A 25365-nucleotide genomic window follows, 5' to 3' on the forward strand; every position below is an offset into this window, starting at 1 on the left:
AGTCTTTTAGTTTGCAGCTGAGTCCTTCGCCTCCGGGCCACCAGAGCTGTAGAAACAGTGTTGTCATTGTTGTTGGATGCTTTCAAGTTGGTTCTGACACATACCAACCCAGTGTACAACACAATGAAACGGCTCCATTCTGTGATGGCCTTACAATTGCTCTTATGTTTAAGCTTATAGTTGAAGCCACTGTATCATTCCATCCCTTTAAGACCATCCAGCCCAACGGACCAAGAAACCAAGAAAACTGTGTGCTATTGGGCTTGAGGCAGGTGCTCCAGAATCTTTGCCACACTTGAGCAGAGCAAAAGCTGAGGGACAATGTGACCAGAGAAAGACGTGCCCACCAACATGCCTGAGCCGAGACGCTGTGGGCAATAGAATAGAATCCTTAAGATTATGTAACCTGTTTGAATGTTGCTGTTGATTTCTGCATAACCATTGCAATGGGTTGTGGAACCCAGCCGAGAAGTAGAGTGCTGGGAGGCAGGGTTGGTGTCAGACTAGGATTAAGGAAGGTGGAGGGTGGAGGCAATATCTGACCTCTGTCTTGTGAAATTGTATTCTCTTTCCTACTGAAGCCGGGGGAGGTGAGATGGGTGCCCAAGTCATTTCCTCAATGGTACTTTCAATGAACTTCACCAACACTTAATTCAAATGCACCAATTCTTCTTTGGGCTTCTTCATTCCTTACCCGGCATAGGAGGTGATTGAAAATACAATGGTTTAGGGTCTGTATACCTTCCTCTCAAAATTCTGTTTTTGGTTTTAACACTTTAAAGAGAGACCTTGTGTGATAGACATGTCCGTTGATTTCCTGCCTTGCTTCCCTGACTGTTAATTGTGGTCCCAAGGAAAAGGAAATCCTTGAAAACTTCAATCTTTTCTCTGATTATTTCGCTGTCTTTTAGTCCAATGGTAAGAATTTTGGCTTTCTTGACATTGAATTATAATCCTCAGTGAAGGCTGGAGTTTTTTTGTTTCGTTTTAATTTTTTAAATTAATTTGTTAAATAGGGGCTCATACAACTCTTATTGCACTCCATACAGACATCAATTGTGTAAAACAGATTTGTACATTCATTGCCCTCATCATTCTCAAAACATTTACTCTCCACCTAAGCCCTTGGCATTAGCTCTTCATTTTTCCCCTTCCTCCCCTCTCCCTCATGAACCCTTGATAATTTATTAATTATTATTTTGTCATATCTTACACTGTCCAACGTCTCCCTTCACCCACTTTTCTCTTGTTGGTACCCCAGGGAGGAGGTTATATGTAGATCCTTCTAATCGGTTCCCCTTTCCACCCGACCCTCCCTCCACCCTCTCATATTGCCACTCTCACCATTGCTCCTGAAGGGATCATCGGCCCTGGATTCCCTGCATTTCCAGTTCCTATCTATACCAGTGTACATTCTCTGGTCTAGCCAAATTAGTAAGGTAGAACTGAGATCATGATAGTGGTGGGGGCAGGGAGCATTTAGGAACTAGAAGAAAGTTGTATGTTTCATCTTTGCTACATCACACCCTGACTGGCCCATCTCCTCCCCAAGACCCTTCTGTAAGGTGATGTCCAGTGGCCGACAAATGGTCTTTGGGTCTCCACTTCGCACTCCCCGCTCACTCACAATGATATGATTTTTTTGTTCTGGTGATGCCTGATACCTCATCCCTTTGACACTGCATGATTGCACAGGCTGGTGTGCTTCTTCCATGTAAGCTTTATTGCTTCTGAGCTAGATGGCCACTTGTTTACCTTCAAGCCTTTGAGACCCCAGATGCTATATCTTTTGATAGCTGGGCACCATCAGCTTTCTTTGCTACGTTTTCTTATGCATCCATTTGTCTTCAGCGATCGTATCAATGAGGTGAGCACACAATGATATGATTTTTTGTTCTTTGATGCCTGGTAATTGATCCCTTCAGCACCTCATGATCATGCAGGCTGGTGTGGTTCTTCCATGTGGGCTTTGTTGCTTCTGAGCTAGATGGCCACTTGTTTACCTTCAAGCCTTTAAGACCCCAGATGCTATATCTTTTGATAGCCAGGCACCATCAGTGTTCTTCACCACATTTGCTTATTCACCCACTTTGTCTTCAGCGATTGTGTTGAGAAGGTGAGCATCATAGAATGCCAGTTTAATAGAAGAAAGTATTCTTGCATTGAGGGAGTACTTGAGTGGAGGTCCAATGTCCATCTGCTACCTTAATACTAAACCTATGCATATATGCACATAGATCTATTTCCCCATCCTCATGTATAAATATATTTACATATGTACATGCCTTTATCTAGACCTCTATAAATGTCCTTTGCTGGAGTGTGGTCTTTATCAGTAAGTGTTTCAAGTCTTCTTTGCTTTCAACATCCAAGTTTGTATCATCTGTGTATTGCAGGTTGCTCATAAACATTTCTCCAATCCTTATGCCACATTCTTTCTCTAGCTCCTTGGATTATTTGCTCAGCATTCAGATAGAAAAATACAAAATAAATAAATAAATGATGGTTCCTCCCCATTAAGGAACATGGTAGGAGAGACAGGACACAATGGCTAGTCTGAGTCATAACGGACTCAATGGCAGAGAGTTTGGTATATATTGAAGGCTAACTATATGCCAGGTACTGTTATACGCACTTTATAGATATTAACTCCTTTAAGATCCCGTAAGATAGATACTATTTGTTGGGTCAGGTATCAGTCCGCAGACATTAGAAAAAGCCTGCTTGCCCCTATCATACCAAGGCAGATAACTCCAGAGGGCTGCTGGTCAATGAGCCATCTTCCGCCTTGGCCTCAAACAGAAAGATTAAGGTATCACAGTCCCTTGGAATCTTTATGGTTGGAAGCCGTTATAGGCCCTGCAGCTGCAACCCCTACCCCTTCCTTATTTGCCCACCTGCAGCTTCTACCCACCCCCCTTACCCACCTGAGGCTTCTACCCCCCTTCCCCCCCAGACTAGCTTAAAACTTGCTCTCCACCACAGATGAGTGCTCCTTCTCCTTCTCTCCGTCTCTCCTCTCCTCTCCATCCCAGGGAGCAAGCAGAATCTCTGACTCCCTGCTGGAGTCCATGAATCCTGCCCGGGAAGTACAGAATAAACTTCCCCTTTTCATTCTTTCTGGCCTGATCTCGGTTTATCTCTGCAGCGAACTTCATACATGGTGCTGGAAACCCAGGAGGAGGGAGCCCCTTCATAACTGCCCAGAGCAGTTTCAGGAAGCCCTCCTCTCCCGTTTGCGCTCAGGTCTGGCAGCACAGACGGTAAGTCCCAACCCATGTCTATTTCTGGTGACCCCCGCCAGCCTCTCTGTCCCTAAATGCGTGGCCACCTCACAGATCGCCCTTCATTTTTCCGACCGTCACAGGGTGGCAGTGGAGACATCCATGTCAGCCCTCCGGTCCTCCTAATTCTATCCGTAGCCAAGTGTAAACGACTGGGACGCTGGTCCTTTGGCCTTGACTATTGTTCTCCAGAGATTAGCCATGGGTAATAAAAATTCTAAAATCAACCCCTGGGCACAGCTAGGGTGCCTCCTGGTCAACCTCACTAAATGGGCTGACACCAGACATTCTTCCAAAGCACCTCACCTTTTTTTCCACGATCGAGTGGCCCCAAAGTACAATGTGGATAACGGATCTAAGTGGCCCAAACAAGGGACTTTTGATTTCAATATTTTAAACCGATTTAAATAATTTCTGCCAAAGGACCAAGAAGAGAAATGGTCCGAGGTTCTGTATGTCCAGGCCTTTTCTCTACACTCCTGTCTTTCTGTTTCCTGCTCCCCTACTCAAGTCCTCTTGGCTAGAGAAAATTCCCCCTCTCTTCCTGCTTCTGCCCCACCTCTTGTGTCTACCTTTTCAGACCAGGCTGAGCACCTCTCCTCAACCCCCCCCCCCCACACTCCACTAGCCCTCCTCCCTATTCCAGCCACCCAGAGCCCTTCAAGTCCTCTGCTCCTGATCTACCCGTCTTGATCTTGCCTGGTGATCCTGAGTCTGCACTCACCTCAGCGGGTTAGCAAGCAAAGGGATCGCAGATTCCCCTCTCTCTGCTCTGGGAAGTGGGCGTCACTGATGGAGTGGTTCTGGTTCATGTCCCCTTCTCTCTCACGAATTTATCTCAGATTGAAAAGCATTTTGGCTCCTTTATAATGATCCCACCACCTATATTAAGGAGTTTTGATATTTAACTCAAGCTTATAATTTGTCCCGGCATGATATTTTTGTCATCCTTTCCTCTACCCTAACCGCAGATGAAAGGAAACATGTTTTTCTCGTTGCTCAGCAGCTTGCCGACCAGGTTCATTTGACCGACCTGACAGGCCAGCTGGCAATGAGGCGGATCCCAGACAAGAACCTGGTTGGGGTTATTGAATTGCCACTCAAGCAGGCAAGGACAGTCGTACCTGCCACGATAAAATGCTTCAGTGTTTCCTAGCTGGGCTCCAGGCCATTTCCCATATGGAGGTCAATTTTAATAAACTTAGGAGGGAGATCACTCCAAAGCCTGCGGAGAATCCAGCCACCTTCCAAAGCCACTTAACTGATGCTCTAACCCAGTGGTTCTCAACCATCCTAATGCAGCGACCTTTTAATACAGTTCCTCATGTTGTGATGACCCCATCCCCAGCTATAAAATTATTTTTGTTGCTACTTCATAACTTTAATTTTGCTACTGTTATGAATCGGGTGACCCCTGTAGGGGGTCGTTTGACCCCCAAAGGGGTCACAACCCACAGCTTGAGAACCTCTGCTCTAACCCAATACACTCCCTTAGATCCAGCTTCCCTAACTGGGGCTACAGTCCTCACTACCCATTTTATCGCCCAGTTAACCTGGACATTAGGAAAAAGCTTAAAAAGGCAGAGGAAGGCCCTCAAACCCCGGTCTGAGATTTAATGAATATGGCATTCAAGGTTTTTAACAGCTGCATGGAGCAGAGTCAGCCCGTGATGCCTGGTTCCAGACCCAGCACCACCCTGTGTTCTTGTGTTGAGGGAGTAGTTGAGTAGAGGCTCACTGTCCATCTGATTCGTTAATACTAAACCTAAATACAGGCATACACAGATGTAACTACATTTATATATGATGAGGGGGAAGTAGATCTATGTACATATAGATCTCTATAAATGCCCCTTTGCCTCCTAGCCCTTTCCTCTATTTCTTTGTACTTTCCTCTTGTTGTGCTACATGTTCAGCCTTCATTTGGGTTTCACTAATTCGTCTCGGTTACATTGTCCTTGGTCAGCCCTGCCAGACCTCCTACACCTTCCTTGCCACTCTTTTTGGATCACTTGTTGTTCCCCTTGTCCCTGGGTTTGTTAACACCCACTTCCCTTCCTCCCCCTCCCCCTCTCCCAAGTCTCCCCGGAATTGGAACTGTCTTCCCTTCCAGGTAGACATGCACCAACACAAGACTTGGTACAATGAAGCAACAATAGAAAGTAAAACAATTGCTACAACAACAAATGGCAACAACAACAGCAAAACCCAGTGACTGGCATTGGCAGAGTGGGCTCAGGGCAGGCACAGTTCCCTCTGCGTATCTCCAGTGTTGTCCCTAGTGGTACGCTGTGTCCTGTGGTAGGGCCGGCCCTGTGGTCATCTCTGTGCATTGCTGCTCTGAGCAGAAACATTGTCCTCCGGGCTTGGTAAGGCAAGCTTTACTCTATTTTTTCCCCCTTCCCCACCTCGTTGGCTCCTGTGTGCCTCTCCTTGATCTGTAGCTTCAGTGCCGTCCTCTGAAGTGAATTCTTCTTGCGGGGCAGGGTGGAGCTGTCCACTTAGTTGGTAATTGGGCTGGCCCCCAGGCCTCTCTATCCGTTCCCAGCGTGTTCTTGTCTTGGAGCTCCGGATTGAAGTGTGGTCCCTCTTTCCCTGTGGAAACACAATCAACACCCTCTGCCTGTGTGGGTTAGTGCCCTGTTCCCTCGGCTACCCATGCCTTTCCCCCCCTTTTCAGTGTTGTCTAGTTCTTATATGCCTCAAGGACCCCGCTGTTTTCCCATCTTGGCTTCAGTTCCCCATTTCAGTAACTCACCGCAAAGGCCTAAAGACCCATCCTAAAGCACCTCCTTACTAGCAACCTCATTACTCCTACCCACTCTCCCTGCAACACTCCAATCTTACCAATAAAGAAACCAAATGGTCCTTATCACTTGGTCCAGGACCTGCACCTCGTTAACCAAGCTGTTATCCCCATACACCCAGTAGTTCCCAACTCCTAGACTCTTTTGTCCCACGTTCCCCCTTTCCACTACCCATTTTTTCAGTCCTTGATTTAAAGGACCCCTTTTCCACCATCCCCCATAACCCAGCTCTCAGTGTTTGTTTGCCTTTACCTGCAGCCCCTCCTTAAACAGTTCTAAGGCAAACACAGCCCAGCTCCTTAACTTCTTACCTTCTATGCATTAGAGTCTCTGCCTCCAAGGCACAAGTATCTCTCCTCCCACCATCGTCTATTCCTGCCTGTGCCTCACCCCCACCACTCAGGGATGAACTCTGGACAGACTTCAGGTCCTAAAGGACCTCTAACTGCCAACTAAGTAAATACTCTCCTTTCTTGGCTTTGTGGGTTTTTTCAAACATTAAATCCCCAGTTTCTCCCTTATAGCTAAGCCATTTTACAATGCAACTCCCAGCAGACCTTTAGACTCCCCCAGGGTGGTCCCAGCAGCCTTTAAAAAACTCCAGCAAACACATTTGCTTATGCACATGTTTGTCTTCAGTAGTTGTGTCAGGAAGGTGGGCACCCACTGATATGGTTTTTAGCTCTTTGATGTCTGATAACTGGTCTCTTCTACACCTCGTGGTCAGCCAAGCTGGTGTGCTTCTTCCATGTGGGCTTTGTTGCTTCTCAGCTAGATGGCCTCTTGTTTATTTTCAACCCTTTAAGACCCCAGATGCTATATCTTTTGATAGCCAGGCACCGACAGCTTTCTTATGCTCACATTTTTCTTCAGCAATCGTTTTGGGAATGTGTGCATCCTGGAATGCCAGTTTATTAGAACTAAGTGTTCTTGCATTGAGTAAGTGCTTGAGTGGAGGCCCAATGTCCATATGTTGCCTTAATACTAAACCTCTAAATATATGTACATAGATCTGTTTCCCCACACTCATATAAATATATTTACATATGTACATTCCAGTCTTTAGCCCTCTATAAATACCCTTTGTCTCCTAGTTCTTTCCTCTATTTCCTTTTACTTTCCTCTTGTCCCACTGTCATGCTCAACCTTCATTTGGGTTTCAGTAATTTCTCTCAGTTACCTTGACCTTGCTGAATCCCTACCAGGCCACTCACACCCTTCTTGCTACTGATTTTGGATCACTTACTGCTCCCCCCAGACTTTTTCTTTAAGGTTACACTTTGAGGTAGTTTATTGTGCCAACCTGGCCGATAAACAAATGTGGGGTTAATTGAAGGGCAGAGGAATAAATGGCTTGGTGAGCCTCACCTCTCTGGTTCTCCGGTTTCTTGCTTGCTGATGGTCAGACCAGGGTGCATCTGCCTTAGCCAGTTCCCTACTTCAGCTGGCAAAACGCACTTCCTGCAAGACATCCCTGAGGAGAAGCCATATGGACCTACCCCGATGCAGCCCTGGGTGCTGGAACAGCCATGTGGAGACCCCTGCCAGCTCTGAGATGCTTACACATTCACTGACCCGGCTTTCCTCTTGCAGTTGGCATCATTGTGTCTGTTTTGTGAGATCGAGGAGGACTTTGTGGATTTGTATTGGACATATGGGTTAATGTTGGACTTGTGGGCTTGGGCAACACTGGGTTGGGATGTTTTCTTGATGCACACTTAATCTTTATGTAAAACTCTCTCTTATACCTGAGTTTCTGTGGATTTGTTTCTCTAACATACCCAGACTAATACACACTTCTTCACTCTTCTCCTCAAACTTAGCTAGCAATTGCTGACTTTGCTGGTCATAGGACTCCAGGTGAAAGATCGAGTATAAGGAGGAGATGGGTGTGGGCTGAGGATGGTTTGGATACATCATTGAGCTAAATTTCTGATACAGGGAAATGATACTGCATCCCAGTAGAACGAATGTTCCTATAACAACCTTTAGAAATGTTAGCACAGGGGTCATGAGCCCTTTCCATTTGCCAAACCATTCCTCCTATTAGGCTTTGGAAAGGAGTCGTCTATTCCTGAATTTTCAGCTAACTCATTGAATAGGGTTGTGAAGCCGTGCGTGCAATGCTTTGGTGATAGTCCCATCAGGGACAGTGTGGCTGGGGATGTAGGTGCAACATTTGACTTTGATGATCACACAGACACCTCCTTTTCCATGTCATGTCTAAATCCAGGCGATTTTCCCATGCCATGTTGCTCGTGGGCCCTAAATGTTTAGTTATAACTTTAACTTGGATATCACTGACGAACCCTTGCTGGTTATAATATACGTAATTTGCCCAGTTTACATTTCCTTTATTGTGGACCACCAGAACAGAGCAGATTCAGAACAACGATCTGCCACTATCGGATTCCTTGCTTTAAATTTATCTGGGGTTCCTAGGTGACCTCCTCTAGAATCAATGTACACATGAGGATCGAAAGATCCTTGAGGACCTAAATTCCTTTTCCTATGGGAGGGGAGAATTGCTAGGGTAACAGGGATGGCCAGTTGCAGCAAAGCACAGGTGCCAATCCAATTTTCTGGGAGGGTTTCAATCAACCCCTCCTACGAACCAGACATCTGCTAGATGATGACTGGAGGAGACTGATTTTCCAGTTGCTTGAATGATCAGCATCCACTGCACTCTGTCTGCTGGGGTACAGGTCCCAGCAGTTGAATGGGTCCTTAGAGCAACTTTTCAACTATGGAAAATAATACAGACAGACAGGCAGACAGTAGGGCACAAGAGCTCCTTGTCCCATGTCAGGACCAAGAGAATGAATGTATTTTTCAATTGGTATATATACAATGGTGCTTACAGATCTTTCAAAAGGCATACATGTCATACAGTGAACATACTACATGGTGAATGGATAGCCAGTGGTTCTCAACCTGTGGGTCATGACCCCTTTGGGGGTGGTCAAACGACCCTTTCACTTGGGTCACCTGATTCATAACAGTAGCAAAATTACAGTTATTATGTAGCAACAAAACTAATTTTATGGTTGAGTGGTCACCACACATGAGGAACTATATTAAAGGGTCACAGCATTAAGAAGAAGTTTGAGAACCACTGGAATAAGCGATGAAATAACTCATTGTCTTGACCTAATGCTAGTTGACCTTGAACCCCTCTCATTCCTCCCCAGGGGAGCAATCTATGATCCATATTAGCAAGAGATGTCAGAAGAAGGTTTGCTACATTTTACCGTGGGTTGGGCTATAGAACCTGATTGCTCTTATCTACAGATAACCTTCAGGCACAGGGAACAGCCAGATGCAGAAATGGTTCATCTTTTATGGCAGTTCCTATATGGGGGGTTTGGGGAGGGACTGTGTTCAGTCACATGAATGTATATTAAGATTTATTTATATCTAATAACTGAGTGTCTTTCCCCACGAAAGAGGGTTTTCCAGACCGCTAATTATGAGCATGGAAGATTTAACTGCATTAAATTCTCATCCAATCCCTCAGTTTACCACACCTGTCAGGTTCCCCCAAAACAGTGAACTCTACCCAGACCTAGAAGGGCACAAAGTGAAATTGTCACTCTTCATTGGGGACCAAATGGCCTTTGGGGGCTGACCCACATGGCATTGGCTTTCAGGGAATAGTAGCAATATTGACCTGCAGCTTTGATGTCTTCCAGCTTCGGGACTCTGGAATTGAGCCATCATACAGTTCATGTCCTCTGGATCTGATGTCCATCCAAGTGGAGGAGAGACTATTTAAGCCTCTGGTCTGCCTGTGGCACAAGCGTAACCATCACTTTTATTAAAATTACACGCAGAATATTTAATCTGTGTAAATAATGTAATCAAATCAGGAGGAGGGAATAATACTAGAGATTAAACTGTGAGATACTGGTATGCAGAAGGCTACAGATGACAGTGGAAGACCAAAATACATTTGCAGAATCTACACAGGGAATAAGCCTCTGATGATTTCCCTCTAAAATAACTGAGGGATGGGAATAACCTGGTTATCATAGCATATTGGAGAGACGACTACAGTAGATGAAAATGATAAATCTTACTTGAACAGTTAAAACCCTGTCACTTGATCTCCTTTCTGATATACTTTGTGCTTGATCTGTTTTGTTTTTCATATTTTCTATGTTCGTTTTCATATTGGGGTTTCTCTCCACTCTCTTTTGTCATTGTTGGTAGCCTCTTGATGTTATGTGTTTTTCTATGTTTCTCAGTATATGAAACCCAGGAGAGGTGAATCTACAGACAGAGATAACAGCTAGAATAGAGGTTACTGAGAGGAAAGCAGGGGAGGTAGGGGAGGTAAGGGGGAGCTGATATCAAGGAAGAAAATATTTCGGAACTGATAGTGATAGTGATTGTACAACACTGCTTGATGTGATTGAACTATGAAATGGTATGCTGTCTGGATTAGCTACTAATAGAAAGGTTTGGTGGGGGAGTCAGGTAGGAGAAAAAAAAGGTTAAATCCATTCCATCTAAGCGTTCACATCCTGTGGAGGAAACCAGCTCCTCACACTGTCATCGGGCCTGTAAGTGCAATCATATGGTTAAGATATGTAAAGATTATAGTAAAACCATAAAAAATAAGAGAGAGAAAGTAAATGAAAGAGTCACACATTTCATGGTACCATGTTCATCTCAGCCCTTCTTGGTGGTCCTTTTGGGGATGCGGGAGGAGAGGAGGGCAGGAGAGAGAGAGAACAATTTATTTCTAACCAAGGCCTATATATCTTTGGGGTGCGTGTAAGCTCTCTAATTACAGGTAAACACATACGTCACCAGAAGGGGTGGTACTATGGGTAATACATTAATGGGAAGGGGGTGATCTAGAGGTGTACATGCTACAGGAAGAGAAAGGATTAAGGATACACGTTTACAAGATGGGCAGATCCTAGATTCATGATGGTGACCTAACCTTGATTGTCCTTGAGCTGGAGACTTGATTCAGTCTAAGCTTTCAGGGGAAGCAATCCACTGTCCTTAATAGTAGGGAATGAGACCCACCAATGGCGGGACAGACAATAGGGTCTGCTTGCTCTGGATGACTGGTGCCTTCAGGGAGAGAACTTGACAATCATTTACCATTAGTTGCCAGCAGTATCCTTGGTCTGACATATATTTGGTGGAGAGAAGCTGGGGGGAAAGTCATTTTATATCCCACAGCATTCTGAAACCATGCCTCTATTCTTAGCATTTGCGTAAGGTCCTTGACTTTGACTACTGTTACTTTCGTGGGATCATTGACAGAGGCTATAGGTAAGAGCAGTCTTGTTCATGTTATTCCCATTCTTATTCAGGAATGAAAACAATTGAAGCTTGAATCTACCTATTGTGTCAAAACCAGTGATAGCTGCTCTTATCCCATATACCCTGGGTCCTACCAATGAGGAGCAATTACTATTGGTGCAGATATTTATTGAGAGGAGTATAGTATAGAGTTTCATTGCAAGACTTGACAATTAAGGAGAAGGAGATTTCTTTGTTTTGTTTTAGGAAAGTGTATTTCACTTTTGGGCACGTCATTTCCAGATATGCCTGCTATTGGGTCTTCCACTAAATACAATTCCTTAAGCTGCAGGGTCCTGGGCGCCAACCTAAAGGACATCCTTGACTAGTGTTGTGCCCTTTTCTTGAGGGAATATTACATTCTGGATAGAGGTATTTCTCTGTGGCAGACAACTGTCTTTGGGATCCTCAGCTTCTGCAGGATAATACTTGGCACGCATCAGAACTGATGGCTTGTGGTGGGAGGGGGACTGGGTGATATTTATGCTGACCTAAATGATTGTGATCTTTTGAATGTTACACTGGTTGGATGTCTACGGTGTTTCAGCGTATAATAGCTTTACTCAGATCTGAATGGATCAATTTATAGCAGACCTTCTATAAATAGTTACTCTCATACGGAGATACCTTTAAGTGGCCTACATTATTTCCACATAAAGAACTTCGACATTTAGTAGTGGGTTCGATCTCTGACTCTTAGTATTCGCTCTAACTCCTGTGTTTTGTCATCTTTTAGATTTCTACAAATTTTGATTTAGTCTGATGGGTTCCAACTTTTCATAAGTTCATGGCTGCCGAAAATTTTTATAAACATCTTAATGTGTCTACAAAAGCAAAGGCTTATTTGTTGGTGACACAGGTCAATATGGAAAAGGTTAAGCCATCTCAAAATACACATTTAAGTACATATAGTTTGAAAGACTTAATGGGAAATTCACAAGATTAATCAAAAGTCAGAAAGACCATCAGCCCAAAAGTAAATATTTTTGTTAATTAAAAGAAAAAATCTTTAAAAAGAAAGAAAAACCTGTAAATAGCTCAGGGTCTGATTTTTGATCTCTAGGCGTGTCCTTCAGTCAGGTCCAATGGGGTACCATGCTCTAGCCCCAGAATCTGTCCTTTGTGCTACCTCAGGGGCTCCCTGCTCTGCTCCCATGGTTGCTGTGTCGCACGCTTTTAGTGTATTGCCTCAGTGTCACAGGGTCAGTCTGGGCCAGTCCAGGCCCTGAGTCTCCAAAAGTAATATTATATACAACTCTTACCAGTTTCGAATATAACATCTTATTTATATTATTAAACCTTCTGTTGTTTTTCAGTCGCACTATGTCCTTGATAATTACTATGTACTTGAACCGATTATTGTTACAAATTAACCATGATGTAATTTATAGACTCACTGCCATGGAGTCAGTTCTGAATCAGGATAGGGGGGGAAGGAATTCTGAGACTGCAGCTCCTGAAACCTTGCAGTTACCTTAACCACTGCAGCCAGGGCTGCTCTGAACTAACAGGTTTCTCTGCTTCCTGAAGAGATGGATAAAAAGGCAGAGAGGTTTTCTTGTGCTCACTAGAATTGTTCTTAGAATCTACTAAATTCTATCTAATTTTATAAAAACTTAAAAAATAAAACTTTTTCACTGTTTTAAACAGCTTGATGCATAAAAATGACCTGTGAAACATACAAATAAGTACATATTGTTTAGCAGATAATTTATAGATTTTGACCATTATGTAGCAGATAATTTATAGATTTTGACCTTAAATTTGTTATAAGCCAGTTTGATTCATAAGCGAACACATTATAAAATCAAAGTTAAGCTTTTAAGTAAACAAATGCATATACATATCATCTAATTAATATTCAGAACTACAACTTATATTTTACCAACATTTTGTTTTAGAAGGCCTTTTTAGCCCAATTAAATAAATCATACACTCTTTAGACCATTGGTTATTCGATAAAGGAGGAATTTTATTTCCATAGTGGAACCATTTATTTTATGAAGTTTTCCACATGAGGCATCTTTGCAGTCACCATCTTGGATATTTAGTCTTTAAAAGAAAGAACAAAATTAAGCAGACTACATTCAATGACTGCTTTTCTTACACTGAAGAATGAAGTCCATTCACTTAAAAAAAACCTTGAAATTCAACAACCGCTTCTCTACTTCAGATTTCCAACATTTTTAATACAGGGCAAAAGAACAAGAGAAACTTCAGAACCGTTAAAGAGAGTAACCAGTGTACAAGACCAGGCCAAATACAGAGCAGACCATGCTGTGTAACACAGGGCTACCTTTAAGAAGGCAAGAAAGGCTTTGGAAGATGGAGATGGGAGACATCCCTTGGTTGGTGACCAGGCATGAGTGAAGCTATCACAGCACTGTGATATCTATCGATGCTGCGAGTCCTCTCCATTTTGATCCCTTTGGGTTGTAATAAATCTGTAGTGAGCCTAGTATACTCTCCATGAATTCTGGGACTCATTACCGTGAATTACCAGCCCCAAAGGAGCAGGAGGAGTCCGCCCAGTGGAAATGGGGTGGGGGTGGGGTAGGGAGTGGACTCTGGAGGTTGCAGCTGGTACCCTGAGGGAGTAGTGAAAATTCCCAGCTTGGGGTGTGGTTTGTGACATGGGATGGCCAGAGAGCTCTGCTGGACTTCTAGGCTGGTGGTCAGTACATGCTAAGCAAGCCCCAGGGTGGCTGAGGAGAAGAGTGAGAAAGGCTGGAGAGTGACTGGGGTCCACACTGAATATGGAAAGAAACGGGTTTCTACGGCACACCGCTGCCACGGGGAATGGGATTTGCTATCCACCACACAAGTTAGTGTCTGAAGTAGGTGATTTTAATCTCCATGGATTGTTTTGCATAGTTGGCACTGTAAGCAGACATCCTCAGAGCAGACAGACAGGACCGAGCTATTTGCTCAGCTAATGCCCCTAATAAGGAACACAATCCGAGTTCACATGAACCACGATCTTGTAATAGTTGGTAATGAGGAAAAACTTGTACTCGTATTTAAAGAAAAAGTTAAAAAATTCAGACTCGAAGTAAAAAGATTTATCGAGGCGCACTTTAAACCATGGAACGGCATGGAACACAGGGCACATTTTATAGGTTATATCAGAAACTTTGTTTTAAGACACTTTGGTTGAAGAATACGCAATCAGAGAAGCAAGAGGCAAGACATCTCAAAGCTGGGCTTTCCCTAGGATTGGTTTAAACGTATATGTAGGCTGCAAGGATTGACTACAGTATATCATTGCAAAAGTATGTGCTTGGGGAAGGGGTGTCGGGGGCTAGTCATGAGATCACAAAATGTCTTTCCCCGGTCACAGGAGGTTAATAACTGTTAGACATACATGTTCCTGGTATCTGCGTGTTCAGGAAGTTTCTGATGCGGGTCTTACTCTTTCCCCATCTGTGCCTGACCCCCCCCCACACACACACACATTTCTTTAGCTGTACAATCAAGTTTGTTAAAAGGAAGAGAGTGAGGTGGAACCACTCCCCCCCACCCCCCACCACAAAAGCCAGTGAGTAGTTCTCCTATGGATACATGGAATGACCATGAGTTGGTATCAACTGGTCAACACTGCTTTGGGGTTTATTTTGTTTTGGTATTTATTTAGCTGGTACATACATTGCAATACATAGTTGATTTTTAAAACAAGATAAATATTCATTGCATGTTTTTATTTGTAACATGCCCAGTAAGATAAGTGTGCACACAATCATATTTGCAGGGCAGCAGGAGACCCAAACATGCTCAAGAGCAGGCCTTCCAGGTGCTCACAGAAGCCAGAACATGAAGAAATCTATCACATAGCATTTAAACTCAAAGGTACCATGATCAGTTATCTGGCATTTCTGTCTCACCTGACTTGGAATGAATGTGAGGAATTTGGGCATTCACCTTTACAAATTGTAGGACAAAAAGCTGGTGATTATAAGCTCAGGTGTTTGAAACATTCAGACTTGATTCAAACCCCTACCCTCTCAATGACTCACCCTGTGACCTTTTCCATTTTATTGAACCCCCTAAAGCTTTCCTCATCTATGAAATGGATTCACAGTGATCGTATCTAATTTGGTGAGTAGAAAATAATCTGTGTAAAACACTTAACACACTCCCTTATACATAGTAAGTGCAAAGAATGGCATTGTTATGACACTTGTTTTGGTTGTTAAATTATAATAATTCGTTTTTTATGAAGCAATATGTAGGAATATTATGCTAAAAACACTCCTTTCAGATTAAGTTTACTGATGTTTAATTTTTCCAAGGAAAGTATGGCTTATTTGAATAATCTCCTGGGCTTGCAGACAAGTATGTAGCTGGAGGGCTCTGCAGGGATCCCATAAATCTCAACTTGGGTGTAGTGACTGGGGAACGACCTTGACGAGCCAAAGCTTATAAAGGGAGACCCAGGAGCTATTCTGTTCATCGTGGTTGCTCATCACATAGCATTTGACATCAAGAATATGCAAGAAAGCTACTTCTGCCAGGTAACTGGAGCTGTTCAGGTAGACGCAGCCGAAAACACCTGCTAAACGTCAAGCCAACCCATTGCTATCAGCTCAACACCAATTTATGATGACCGGAAGTGTGTCCGAGTAGAATTGTTCCCTAAGGTTAGCAGTGACTGACTATTCAGAAATTGATCTCACTGCCATCTACTCAATGCTGAGTCATAGGTGTTTATGGGAGTAGAAAGTCCAATCTTTACTCTTGCTAGTGGTTTCAACCTGCCGAACGTGCGGATCGCAACCAACGTGTAACCACTACATCACCAGGGCTCCTCCAGAGAGACTCAAACTGAGCCTTTGGGTGAGCAGCTGAGCGTGTTCATGCTTCCTACACCCAGGGATCCCTACTGTGGAATTGTTCCGCCAAGCTAGGGATTGATCTAGGTCGAATTAGAGGGTAGGAAACTCTGGATAAGAAATTGAATAAGGACAGAATCCACCCTGATTCACCATTATACCTTCACATGACGGGGGGGGGGGCGGGGCGGGGGGGGCTGGGGTGAGGGGAGAATCACCAGACTGATGGTTGAACCTGTGTGCATAGTAGGCTTTCTCCTGCTGGCCTGCAGGGAGGCGGTAGAGAGTACTCCAGGGTGCACTGTCATAGGATACACGTTCCTCGAGAGTTGGTTGGTGGTCGCCCTGATCCTCTCTGCCAGTGATGCAGTCAGTGGGTCCTGGCTTTTCCAAACGTGTCATTGGCCTTGTGAAGCTCGCGTTTCATTCAGCCAGAGGCGGGGGGGGGGGGGGGGGGGGGGAAGGGGGGGGGCGCCCAGCCGCAAAGCGGTGCCTCGGAGGCAAGAGCCAGGCTTGCCCTTGCAGCAAGACACTCACTGGTGTCTCGCAGGAACTGAGCGCCCTGCACTTCCGATCCGGGTGCCCTCTGTGGAGGGCAGCTGGGGGACTGAGTGGAAATCACCTCGAGCGCTGGTTTCCTGTATCTGCACTGATGCCGTTTCTTACTCCCTTCCCCCCAAAAAGAGTGGTCCACAGAGTCAGTTGCAATAATGCCCCTTAGATGCGGCGGAATCTCCAATGTGGGTACCTTTGCTTTTGTCCCGATTCTCCATGTAAGGCAATAATCATTCAATCCTCGGCAGAGAGAAGAGGTAACGCTTCTTCCAAAGGCAAACACCCGGTCCCCCAACCCCTACCCCACCCCAGACCCCACGCCCACCCCGAACTTATGGAAAAGGAAGCCCGCAGTTCTCTCTGGTCTGAAATCAGGGCAGAGGGCCAGTGGAGAGACCCTCCCCGCTGCCCCAATCTGCAGTCCCGATTGGGGCTCCCAGAGACGCCCCGCTGCTGTGCGGCTCCGCTTCCCGGGGCTGGGGGTGGAGCAGGTGAGACAGGGCGGGAGCGGGCAGGGATTTGCATGTGACGTGGTAGTTTGCAGCAACCTCAACATCCAAAGCAAGGGCGCTTGTGTCTGGAGTGTGGCTGCGCGTTGGCGAGGTTCGCAGAGGAGGGGCCGCGCGGCTGTAGGTCGTCGGTGTGCGCCCGCGAAAGCGGTGCTCCGCCGGGGCTGACCCGGGGCCCGAGCGCATTGCCACCTTCCCACGGAGGAGCGCGGACCTGCCTCGCTGCGAACCCGAGAGCAAGGGAGAGCTCGGCCGGCTCCAGGATGTAGGCGATCGGCGGAGCAGCGGTGGGGAGCGGACGTCTCACCATGAAGAAGCACTCAGCCAGGGTAGCCCCGCTCAGCGCTTGCAACAGTCCGGTGCTTACCCTCACCAAAGTGGAAGGTAACGAGCGCTGTCAGACTTGGAAGCGTGGGGGCTTCGGGGCACGCAGGCGGTCACTGCATCCCAGGGGGGACGACGTTATCCGGGAACGAGGGGCCCAGGTCCCCGCCCACCACCGGGCCCTCTGGCTGCTGCTGTGGATGCTGGCACTCAGTTTGCGCCCCCAAGGAAGCGAGCTGTCTGCAGTGCAGTGCCCAGCGCGGCCTGCGTGGGCTGGGTAACTTGGCGCCTTGGCTGCCAGCACACCCCAGCGATGGGTGCACTGGTGCGGGGTCTGGTGGGCTCCTAGGGTGCCGTGGGTGTGCCGGAGCTCCGCAGTTCTAGCTGGAATGCGGCCCAGACCTATCACCTAACGCCTTGCGCTCTGGCGGCGTGGCCTATCCTGAGTCCCTTTCAAGCTGGGTAGGAGGGGGAGCTACGAAACCGAGAATTGCCGCCCCCCTACACCCCACCCCCACACACTTAGATTGCCTGGGTTTTAGAGCACCCTCTTCCCTTCCCTAAGAGGGGGTGTTCCTCCTGGTGGACCTAGGACAGATGGTGAGGCTAGGGTAGATAAATCTCGCTGCCTCGGGAGTCTTCTGTGCGCTCAAGGGAGAGGAAATGGCTCTGTGGGGACTGGTCGGTAGGCAATCTCCTGGTGCTGATGAGGTCGCATAAGTAACCACTTGCATCTTCTAAAAAGCTAACGCCATCCTGTAAACCCGTCCCTTCGCAAACCCTTGGGAGGGCGCCAGACTGTGTCCTGTCCTGCGGTCATTCCTTTTAAATGAGACTGCCCCACCCAAGGAGGCCAGGAAGGGCCACAAAATAGAGACCACAGACTTAACTGGAGAATGCATAAGCTTTTCCTCTATTGGAGTGGAGGGAAGGGGCTGTTTTAGAACTGAGAAGCCAGGGAAGGGGTTAGAGATGAGAGAAACTAATCTCAGGGTCCATCCAACTCCCAGGAGAATAAGATGGAATGATTGTCACTCAGTCAGAGTCCTTGGCCAGGTAGACACCAGTGGAAGGAGAGCAGACCTGCCTGTGTCCCAGGAACTGCCCTCAGCAGTTCCTGAGTGCAAGAGGTGTGTGAAGTGGTTTCGGGCTCTGGAATAGGCCACACCTCCACACCTCTGCTGTCCACGTGGGACCTCCAGATGGTGGCATTGGAGGGTTCTGTGTCCCACCTGTGGTTTCCTGTTTATTTGGTCAGGACTTAGACCAGTGAGGCCAAGACAGAGGATTGGAAAGCAGCAGGTGATCTCAGCACAGACCTTCCGCCGAAGATGGGCATTTGTTGGAGACCTCAGAGCTCACAGGGGGCAACACGGGAAGAGGCTCATCCTCTGGTTCAAGCACCCTGCTTTCCTTTTTCTTCAGAAAAAAGAACATTTTTCACAGACCGGTAGTCTAATTATTTTCTGTCTTGTTTTGTCTTGCCTTGTTTTCCCCTCGTGTGACTGTTTCCTTTCCGTACCCATCAAAATCAGCATTATCCACATCCCCTGAATTTGGTACACAAGGGGCCTCTCCAAGAGCTGTTTCCATCTTCAAGTCATCTTCCAGACTGCGGGGGAAAAGATGGCCCCCGGAAGTATGTGCAAGTTGTGGCAAAGGCTGGCTATGTGTTTCCCTGAGGGAAGCTTCAGGGTCTGCTCACTCATGGATTCCTAATCGGAAGCTGCCCCCTCCCTGCCTCTTCAGAAAAGCAAGGCAGCTTTGCTCTTAAGCAGAAGAGTCTACTTTGTGCGCAGCCTGACCCCGTGTAGGTCTTTCCAGATGAGGCTTCAGCTCAGTGGGCTGGCCGAGAATGGTGAGCCCACTTGTGTTGCGCACTGTGGCTTCAGAGGTGGTAGAAGGGGCAGTAAGGAATCATCAGACACAGGAATGACCCTGGGGCCACGGTTGGGGATTTGTGATCAGAGACTGAAAATGACAATCCTCTTTCCGCTGCTGGGCCCTTAGGGTAGCTGTCAGATGAGCCCTGAGTCTTAACACTTGACCTTTTAGCCAACATTTTCACACTAATGTCCTTGGATACTACAGAGTGTCTTGTATTGAGAATTGAGCCAATTAGGCATCGAGATTAGGCTCTGCCACTTTTTCAGAGTAATCTGTATAAATCATACCTGCTAAGCCTCAGTTTCGTCATCTGTAAAATGATAATACTAATAATCATCGTTTTTAACGTATTGTTGGAGAATGCAGCGAGGCACAGGTATGTGACAAGCCTAGTAACATAGAGCAATTCACAATAGTCATGCTTCACAAACGCATGTCCAACCGCAGTCTCAAACAGCCTTGCTTCTGCAGGAAATCTTCTTGCTGCTCTCAGAGATGTGGGGACAGTGTCTATAGCAGTGGTTCTCAACCTTCCTAAAAGCCGCAACCCTTTAATACAGTTCCTCATGTTGTGGTGACCCCACAACCATAAAATTATTTCATTGCTACTTCATAACTGTCATTTTGCCACTGTTATGAATCCAGCGACCCCTGGGAAAGGGTTGTTCGACAACAACCCCCCCCCCCAGGGGTCGCGACCCACAGGTTGAGAACCGCTGATCTAGACGCTTCTGTAGAATCTTTCAGCACTATTAGGAAGCCCACAGTTACTTTTTTTGAGTATGCTAACCTGTTGCTGTGTACCTGGCATTCAACTCTTGCTCGTCCTATGTGGGTCGGAGTACAACTGTGTTCCAGAGGGTTTTCAGTGACTTGCTTTTCAGAAGTATGCCAGGCCTTTCTTCTGATGGGCCTCTGGGTGGACTCCAAACTCCAAGTTTCGCTATTAACCTAGCACGTTAACAGTATGCATCCGCTAGACACCCCTGGAAGAGGAGGTAGCGGTGGCTGTTAGGTGCCATCTAGTTTGTTCTGACTCCTGGTGCCTCTGTTTACAACAGAGCAAAACACTGTCCAGCCTTGTGCCAACCTCGCAGTTGTTGCTATATTTAATCCCGGCATTGTAGCTGTGTGGTCAATCCATCTTGTCCAAGGTCTCCCTCTACCCTGCCTCGGTACTTCACCAACATAATGTCGTTCTCCAGGGACTGGTCTCTCTTGCTAATATGCCCAAGGTATCTGAGACAAAGTTTTGCTGTCTTTGCTGCTGAGGAGCATCCTGGCTATACATCTTCCAAGATAGATTTTGTTTGTTCTTTAGGCAGTCCATGATGCTTTCAGTATTCTTGATCATCGTGATTCAAATACATGGGTTCTTCTTCATCCTTCCTTAGTCAATGTCCAGCTTTCGCATGGATATGAGGCAGTGGATAATTCCATGGCTTGCCTCAGGACCGCCCTAGTCTTCAAAGTCACGTCTTTGTTTTTCAGCACTTTAAAGAGCTCCTGCGCAGCAGGTGTACCCAGTTCAAGGCATCATTTGACCTCCTGATTGCTGCTTCCACGAGCATGAACTGTGTACCAAAGATGAAACCCTTGACATCATTCTTTAGCCTGTTTATCATGACATTACTTATGGGTCTCATTGCGAGGATTTTTATCTCCTTTACATTGAATTGTAATCCATACTGAAGGGAGAAATCCTTGATCTTCCTCAGCAAATGTTTCAAGTTCTCCTCACTCTCAGTTAAGCAAGGCTGTGTCATCTGCGTATTTCGGGTTGTTAATAAAACTTTCTCCAGTCTTGATGCCTCATTCTTCTTCATGTAATCCAGTTCCTCTGATTAACTGCTCAGTATACAGATTGAATAAATGTAGTGAGAGGATATGCCCATGATGCACACCTTTCCTGATTTTAAACCAGTAGCATCTGCTTGTTCTCTTCACACAACTACTTCGTGATCTATGTACAGGCTCCCCAAGAGCACAATGAAGTGTTCTGGAATTCTCATTTTTCTCAAAGATGGCCATAATTTGTTGTGACCCACACAGTATAATGTCTTGGCTTAGTCAATAAAACATAAGGACACATCTTTCTGGTATTCTTTGCTCTCGGCTATGATCCATCTAACATTCCTTGTTCCAAGTCCTCTCCTGAATCTGACCTGAATTTAATTTCTGGAAGTTCCCTGTCAGTGTACTGCTGCAGTAGTTGTTGGATGATGTTCAACAAAATGTTACCTGCATGTGATATTGTTCTATAATTTGTTTATTCTCTTGAATCACCTTTCTTTGGAATAAATACAAATATGGATCCTTTCTAGTCAACTGGCCAAGTAGCTGCCTTCTAAATTTCTTGGCACAGACCAGTGAGTGCTTCCAATGCTTCATCACTTTGTTGAAACATTTCAATGGGTATTTCATCAATTCATTCTTGTTTTTGACTAATGCCTTTGATGCAGCTTGGCCTTCTTCCTTCAGTACCATTGGTTCTTGCTCGTATACTACCTCTTGAAATGGTTGAATGTCAACTAGTTATTCTTGGTGCAGTGACTTGGTATAAATTCTTCATCTTCTTTTGCTGCTTCTTGCATCCTTCATTAGTTCATCCATAGAATATTTCAATATTGCAACTCAAAATATTGGATTTTTTCTTTAGCTCTTTTAGTTTAAGATATGCTAAGCATGTTTCTTCCTTTGAGGCTTTCTAGTTCTAGTTGTTTGCACCTATCATTATAATTTTCACTTTATCTCCTCAAGCTGCCCTTTGAAATTTTCTGTTCAGTGTTTTGGTTTGTTTTGTTTTTTGCATTAAAAGATCATTTTGGGGGGGCTCTCACAACTTTTACATATACATCAATTGTATCAAGAATATTTGTACATGTGTTGCCATCATTCTTTTGTAGACATTTATTTTCTATTGAGCCCTTGGTATTAGTCCCCCGTTTTCCCTTCCCTCCGCCCCCAGCCCTTGTAACCCCTTGATAAAGTATACATTATTATTATTATTTTTATATCTTACACTGACCGCTGTCTCCTTTCCCCCATGGTTTCTGTTCGTTCCCCTGGAGTAGAGTGTGTATGTTTATATGTCGATCATTGCAATCAGTTCTCCCTTCCTCCCCTCCTCTTTCCACCTTCCCTCACCACTTCTGGTATCACTATTTCTATTCCAGTTCCTGGATTCTGTTCAGCTTTTTCACTCCAATATTTCTTCCATTTGTCTTTGCTACTTCACAATTAGAAGCTAAATTCATTCTCTCCTGACATCCACTTTGATCTTTTCTTGCTTTGCTGTCTTTTTAATGACTTTTGCTTTCTTCACGTATGATATTTTTTATATCATCCCACATTTCATCAGATCTTCTCTCATTGATATTTAACGTTTCAACTCTGTTCTTGAGATGTTCTTAATATTTAAATGGGCTTAATGTCATAGTTTGGCTCTCATGGACATGATTTAATTTTTTTTCAGCTTTAACCTGCACTTTGTGGTTATTGGCTGGTGCTGTTGAGCTGGTTCTGACTCACAGAGACCCAATGTGAAACAAAAGAAAACACCACCTGGTCCTGCAGCATCCTGATAACTGTTCTTATATTTGAGTCCATCGTTGCAGCCACTGTGTCGGTCCAGCTTGTCAAGGGCCTTTCTCCATTCTACTAATGTGATGTACTTCTGCAGGGACTGTTCCCTCTTGATAATATGTCCAAAGCACTTGAGACCAACTCTCTCCATGCTTGCCTCTGAGGAGCTTTCTGACCTTATTTCTTCCAAGACAGGTCTGTTTGTTCGTTGGGCCATACATGACATTTTCAGTATTCTTTGCCAACGTCATAGTTTAAATGCATTGATCTTGCTTGTCTTTCATAATCAATGGCCGACTTACACAAGCGTACGAGCACTGAACTTACATATGAGGAAGTGAAGGACTACTCCACAGTCGGACCCTGGCCTTGGTTTACCTGCTGACATTGACCTTCCCCACCATCTCATCCCACAGATGTAGTCCATTTGACTTCTGTATATTCCATCTGGAAGTCCACATGGATAGTAGCTGTTTGTGTTGTTGAAAAAATGATAAAAGGGTAATTGTGATGAAGAAGGGGTTGATCTGGCAAAATTCTATCATGTGATGCCCAGTTTCATTTCCATCCCCATTGCCATGGTTTCTAACTCCTTTTACTTCCTCTTTGTTTCCAACATTGCATTCCGATTGCAAATAATTATCAGTGCATTTTGATCGTGTGTTTGATTCCTTTTAGACGGAAGCCATTTGTAAAATCCTTCCATTTCTGCAGAGTAGCTTTTGTGGTTGATGCATCATTAATTTAAATAATAGTTGTGTTGACTGGGTTTGGATCGATTGTATTTGGATTGATATTATCCTGTTACAGACAGCATCGTGCTTGAAGGTAGGTCTTCAAATGTGATGTAATATCATTTCTCTTGAGTCTTTTTTTTTTTCTCTTGAGTCTTTCATTCCTGCCATAGGAGTGAACCGTGCAATGTTCTGATTCACAGTGGCCAGTAGCAGTCCATCTCAGCTCACTAACACCTAGAAGATCAATATTTATGCATCCCATTTTATTTTTGACAACTTCAAATTTTCCTATTTTATTGGTTGTATAATCCAATTTCCCATTATTAGTAGATGTGTGCAGTGGTTCCTTCTCTTTCTGACTTGTGACTGGAAATGCTGGCCAGAAAGGCTTACTTTTAATGATTTGATTCCATCCATGATGACTCTGTTTGGGTCTGATTTGACTTTAAAAAGGCAGCTCATCCTGAGTCGTATTTTGAGTGCCTTTGGATCAGCGGGGCTCATCGTCTGGCAGTCTCTGACAGTGTTCTGCTCTATTCGTGAAGGTTTGGGGATTTCACTGCTCCCCATAAGGTTCTCAGTGGCTAATTCCTTTTCCCTAGTCTATTCTTAGTCTGGAAGCTCTGCTGAAACCTGCTCACTTTGGGTGACCCTGCTGGTATTTGAAACACCAGTGACATAGCTTCCAGCATCACAGCAACACACAAACCAACCGACAAGTGGTAGTTGCATAGGAGACATGAGTATAAATGAGCAAAAATAAACCTTCTGATCTGGACTGAGAAACCTGCCCTGTCTGCCAGTGCAGACATACAAACCTCTCTGCCTGTATTTTCTCTTGTTCTTACTGTGTTTTATTTAGCTTGGCTTTGGGTCTATTTTTGGACGTATTTGCATCCTGCGTGCTTGTTTTGGAAGTTTGGAATCATTTTGCTTTGTGTTGGGTGTGCAGACTCAGTAGTCCCAATACCGTGGTTGTTTTTGTGCGGACAGCAGATGGGCTGCGGCGAGGGAATTCAGCCAGCACAGAGTCTTTATGAGCCGATGGAGGGTTTCTTCTAAAAGGAGGCAAGGTGGCACAGGCATGTAGTACATGTAAAACTGAAATTGAAAATGTGGTGCTTGAGTGAGCACAACATAGGAAGTGACAAGATGACATCATTTATCCAACAAATGTTTCCTCCTGGCCTATCCTGAGTCCTGGGTTGACTTCATGAAGCCCTGGAGATGCAAAAGATGAACTCTACTAGCTTCAGACCCAGTCTCTTGAGAAAGAGACCTATTCTTGAGTACAAGGTGGTAAGATCAAGTTCAGTGCTGAGAACAAAATGGTTCCAGGATACTGAAGATCGATCAGTTGTGGGAGGCCTTCTGGAGGAGGAGATTGGGGGGATCTAAAGAGATTTGTCAGGCTTTGAGGAGTAGGGGGTGATTTTTGAAGCAGAGGGGAGACTGTATGCACAGACTTGCCCAGAAAGGGCGAGAAAGTGTGGAAAGCCTGACCTCAGGTGGGCTGAAACTAGAAA

General features: G+C 45.2%; 1 protein-coding gene across 2 annotated transcripts in view; it reads left to right on the plus strand.

Moving 5' to 3' along the window:
* SLC35F3 (solute carrier family 35 member F3) overlaps positions 1 to 25365 on the plus strand; it is a 546340-nt gene that overhangs the window by 351066 nt on the left and 169909 nt on the right. Inside the window, exon 1 of one of the 2 annotated variants that reach the window (XM_075532781.1) lies at positions 17615 to 17690. The exons of the other annotated variant lie outside the window; for it this stretch is intronic. Coding sequence (XP_075388896.1) covers positions 17615 to 17690 — 76 coding nt within the window. Of the gene's footprint in view, positions 1 to 17614; positions 17691 to 25365 lie in introns of those variants that run through there. 2 annotated transcript variants of the gene reach the window in all.

Source organism: Tenrec ecaudatus, chromosome 1 (assembly GCF_050624435.1).
Source record: "Tenrec ecaudatus isolate mTenEca1 chromosome 1, mTenEca1.hap1, whole genome shotgun sequence".
Classification (NCBI taxonomy): domain Eukaryota; kingdom Metazoa; phylum Chordata; class Mammalia; order Afrosoricida; family Tenrecidae; genus Tenrec; species Tenrec ecaudatus.